This window comes from Hibiscus syriacus, unplaced genomic scaffold (genome assembly GCF_006381635.1).
Source record: "Hibiscus syriacus cultivar Baekdansim isolate YM2019G1 unplaced genomic scaffold, ASM638163v2 tig00110890_pilon, whole genome shotgun sequence".
In the NCBI taxonomy this organism is placed as follows: Eukaryota; Viridiplantae; Streptophyta; class Magnoliopsida; order Malvales; family Malvaceae; genus Hibiscus; species Hibiscus syriacus.
The window spans coordinates 16,503,599-16,508,284 of NW_024062900.1; the positions used below are offsets into that span (position 1 = coordinate 16,503,599).

The following is a 4,686-nucleotide window of genomic DNA, read 5'->3' on the forward strand; positions in this document are numbered from 1 at the left end:
CCCTTATCCCATACATATGGGAAAGATGGACAACCATTATATCAATTTATTTTGTTAGCCTAGAACTAACACTTACTATTCGAGACCTAACATCAATACTAAGAGATAATATATAAATTATTATATAGAATTAAAAAAAACTTGTTTCAAACGATTTGTCACATTTGTTAAGCTTATCTATTCTTTACCTCATTTATAAAACTATGGATCATAATTCTCTATTCAAAATCAGAATGAATAAATTATTTAAAATTATCATAAACTCTTTTTTTTCCTTTTAACACTTATAAAGTTTGTTTTAGAGATTAGGAATTTATTGATTATTTGTGATTAAACTGAAAATCCAAAAGGGGTAACAGTGGTAATGCCACTGTACCAGTTGCAAACGTGACCAATAATGGACGTTTCTCGGGAATTAGCTGTCCTTCTATCTTTCTAGAGGCAACCAGCGATGAACTACCAAAATTAGCACATTTTCATGAAAAAAAAAGATACCCGATGTTTCCCTCGACCAGTTACGTTTCAACACGTCACCAGAACTGATTTTTCTTTATATTTTTTGATTTTTCCAACAACTTCTTTGTTTGGCCAGTAATTGCAGTAACCCTTCAATCATTGAGAAATAATGGTGGAATTGGAAACTATTTTTTGTTTTTATTTTATATTTTTTTTAATACCGAAAGAAAGAGCATATGCTGCGGCAAAAGCGATTTTCTTCACTGACAATGCAAACAGTTTAAAAGTTACAAAAAGTATCCCATCTTTTGGAATTTATTTAATTTTACTGCGTATGAAAAATGTAAAATTAGTTTAACTGTCACCACAAAATCAATAGTTACATATTTTGATGTTGTAATTTCGACATAAATATAAAATAAGAAGAAATAATTTATTATGAGGTAGATTTAGTGATATAAAATGTAAAACCATTTGAATATTATGAAAGAATAAAACAGAGTTGATAAATTAAGAAGAAATAGAGTTTTAGTTGTAGGTCAAAATTGGATGAGATTTTGACCAAAGGAGTCGTGGTGAACACGCATTAAGAGCACAAAGCTAAAGTGGCTTGGTGTACCAGTTGTAAATGGTTAAATACGAAGGATTGACTTGGAAGCGGTTAGGCTTGTAAGTGAGACGAGATAGATCGTGAGCTATTCGAGACGACTCGATTAAGGCTCGATAAATACTCGGATCGAATGAATTCGACTCGAGCTCGAGCTCGACTCGAGTTCTTAACGAGTCGAAACGAGCTACTCGATATTCGACTCGAAAAGCTCGTGATTAACTCGAAAATATAATATATTAAGATTTTATTTTTTAGAAAATAAATTATTAATAATATTAATATTTATGTATTGATTTTTTTTAAATACAATAAGATTTTTATGTATTTAAGGTTCATGTTCGAGTTTGAGTTTGAAGCTTTAATCGAGTTAAGTTTAAGAATTTTTTTTTTCATTTCGAGCCTTTTCGAGCTGCTCACGAGCTTCAGTTCAGGATTTCGAGTTCGAGTCGAGCTTGAAAATTTTAAACTCGCGAGTTTTCGAGTCGAGCTCTATTTTAGAATTTTTAAATCGAGCTCGGCAATACTCGGCTAGACTCATTTACACCCCTAGAAGCGGTCATATAAAAGGTCTGGAAGAATCTAAAGGGTACACCATTCCTCGTGGTTGACCCATTTCACTTGTTAGCTATCACCTCTCCTCTATATATAAATACCTCCCCACCATTTTCACCTACTCTCCCACAATTACCCAATACATACATGGCTCTCGAAGCTCTCAATTCTCCTACCATGGATGCCCCTTTCACCAACAAATACGACGACGTCGACAACAACTACATCGAGTCCTGGAAGAAGGGCAAACGTTCTAAACGCCAACGCAGCGAGTCTCCTGCCGACGTTGATGCTGCTGAAATCCAACCCACAGCCGAAGAAGAGTACCTCGCTCTCTGTCTCATCATGCTCGCTCGCGGCCGCTCTGCCGGTGATCGTGATCGTCTTCATCCTTCCTCTTCATCATCACCGCCGCCGCCGACGACGACGACTTTGAAGTTGTCTTACAATTGCAGCGTTTGCAACAGGGCTTTCAATTCTTATCAAGCTCTGGGTGGGCATAAAGCCAGCCACCGCAAACCCTCCGCCGATGCGGCTGCTACCACCACCAACGTTGATAATCCATCAACAGCAACGACCACCAGCTGGACTAACGGTAGCGGTAGGTCTCACGAGTGCTCCATCTGCCACAAGAGTTTCCCTACAGGCCAAGCCTTGGGAGGCCACAAACGCTGCCACTACGACGGAGGCAACAACAATAACAAGACAGGTAGCGCTAGCGTCAGCATCAGTGGGGTGACGTCATCAGACGGCGGCGCGCTGAGCCAAAGCCACCATGTACCCGACTTTGACTTTGACCTAAACTTACCCGCTTTACCCGAGTTCTGCGGAGAAAACAGGGAAGGAAGATTCAGTCAAATATACGGAGAAGAGGAGGTCGAAAGTCCATTGCCGACAAAGAAACCACGTTTCTCCATAGCCAAAAAAGAATCAAATTGATTTGTCTTGATTTAATTTTTTTTTCTTTCTGGGATTTGTATTTTGGATGAATTTGTCATGTACAGTGAATTTGTTCATTGTTGATGAACTGATCTTTGTAGTCAGACGCTGCCAATTCATTGGTTCATTCTTTATATATAAAATCATTTCCGAAACAAACAATTGTGTGTTTAGATATGAATCTTTTATATAACAATTAGCCGTGTGAACACAGCGAAGAGACAGCAGGCAGCCATGGCGGTGGTTTTTGTTTTTGGAAAGGTAAACCGGTAGCTGTTAAGGAAGATGTGGTTCACGGCTAAGTGTATTATGATTCGACCCCATATCCCCATGTGGTTTAATGCTTTTAATGCACATGTTGGCACGATCAATGGATCATAATCACGGTGATCATCCTCACAATAATAATAGCCTTATTTCGGGCACTACCTTTTGCGTGCCTTGGGAGACATAGGAGACAAGCTAGAATCCCCTCTATTCAAATTAATCACCTCCAGGATTGGATTTGAAAATTCAGATGAATACAACCTCCTTATGATAAAGAGGAAATTACTTGCAAGTTATTTCAAAATTCAAACAGAAGACCAAGCAAGAAATGGGTTGTTTCATTGGTTTGTAACACTTGAAAGAAAAAGAATAAGGTATTAAAAAAAGTCACATTGTGTGTCATCAACCTGTATAATCTTAGCCATTACTTTCTTCTTTATTTCTTTTTTTGCTCCACAAAACGCGGCCGTCAAAAGGATTACAAGTTAAGGAATATTCCTAAAATGGCCAACGCAAACATTCAAGCTACGTTACTTTGGGGAGTTTGTCTGTCCTTCTCCTCCACGTAAAATAAGCTTTCCGGTTGTTAATTAATACTCTACGCTATCCACTGCTTGGATCCATCTCCAATTTACCCACTCCCAGACTTAACTCAGGGACTGTTTGTTTACTTCAGAATGATTAAGCGCTTAATTATTCAAATACTGAATGATTCAGAGGCTCCGCATGAATAAGCTCTGAATGTGACATGCTGTTTGATAATATTCAGAACTGTTTTGCTGAATTAGTCAGCACTGAATCATTCAAAGGTAAGAAACAAACGCACTGAATGCTGAACGGTTCAGCATTTAGCGCTGAATGGATCAATATTCAGCGTTGAATGATTCCATTCAGAGCCAAACAAACAGCCCCTCAGTCTTTGTTTTAAAATAGTAAATATATATAGAAGAATAATATAGTTTCAGTGTTCTTTGCCTGCGGGAGCCCATTGAGTTGATCATGTGTAAAACGTTGGTTTAATGATGTCTAAATTCTATATATCTTATTACTCTAATATTATTGATAAATTAATTTTTTTTAAGATTTTTATAATATTTCTCTCACACAATTAACAATAATTATATGGGTGGCATGACAGCTCTACCATATTTGTATATATTATTGTAATTGCAAACTGCCATCAAAGCCTATACAAGTCTTTATATATTATTGTAACTGCAAACTACTAAGAAAAAGTATAAAAATATTATATCAATCCGTAGATAAATCACACAAATACTTTAACTTATAAATGTCAATCAAATTACTCACATTAGATGAATACAATATATTATGATCCGTTCAAAGACTCGATTATTTGATAATGAAGACATATTTTTTCATACACAATACTTGAATCTTAAACCTTAATAACACATTCTTTAACCACCGAAATCATTTGATTCGTGTTACTTATATTTTTTTAATTTAATATGAATTGATTTAAATTAATTTGATATGTAATCAATTTGTTCCGTCGAATCGATAATTATAATTACAAGTTTCGTTTTCTTATAAACTGTATGTGGTCTCAGACTTTTGGCCCGGGTATCTATCCATATCTGACGTCTATGCTTATTTCCAAAAAAGAATTAGCAGCCCCCATATATATATATATATATATTCCAAAAGCTTAGTAGCAGAGTGTAAGGGACGGCGTTCTAGTTTGGCAGGCTAGCTATACGAAGTTGAATGAACCAAGTCTCTGGTATGCTTGTTGTTGTTTGGATCCGAAATGCTTCCTTTTGCAAATTGGCCTAATTTATTCGCAAGTGGCACCTGTAACCAATATTACGTCTGTTTTCGACAAGTTCTAGCATCTT

General features: G+C 36.4%; 1 protein-coding gene across 1 annotated transcript; it reads left to right on the forward strand.

The window, feature by feature from the left end:
* The first annotated feature begins 1,744 nt into the window (after positions 1–1,744).
* Positions 1,745–2,661, forward strand: LOC120144625 (zinc finger protein ZAT10-like). The gene has a single exon (XM_039158656.1). The coding sequence runs from the start codon at positions 1,766–1,768 to the stop codon at positions 2,555–2,557; it is 792 nt and encodes a 263-aa protein (XP_039014587.1). The 5' UTR covers positions 1,745–1,765; the 3' UTR covers positions 2,558–2,661.
* Positions 2,662–4,686: the final 2,025 nt, after the last annotated feature.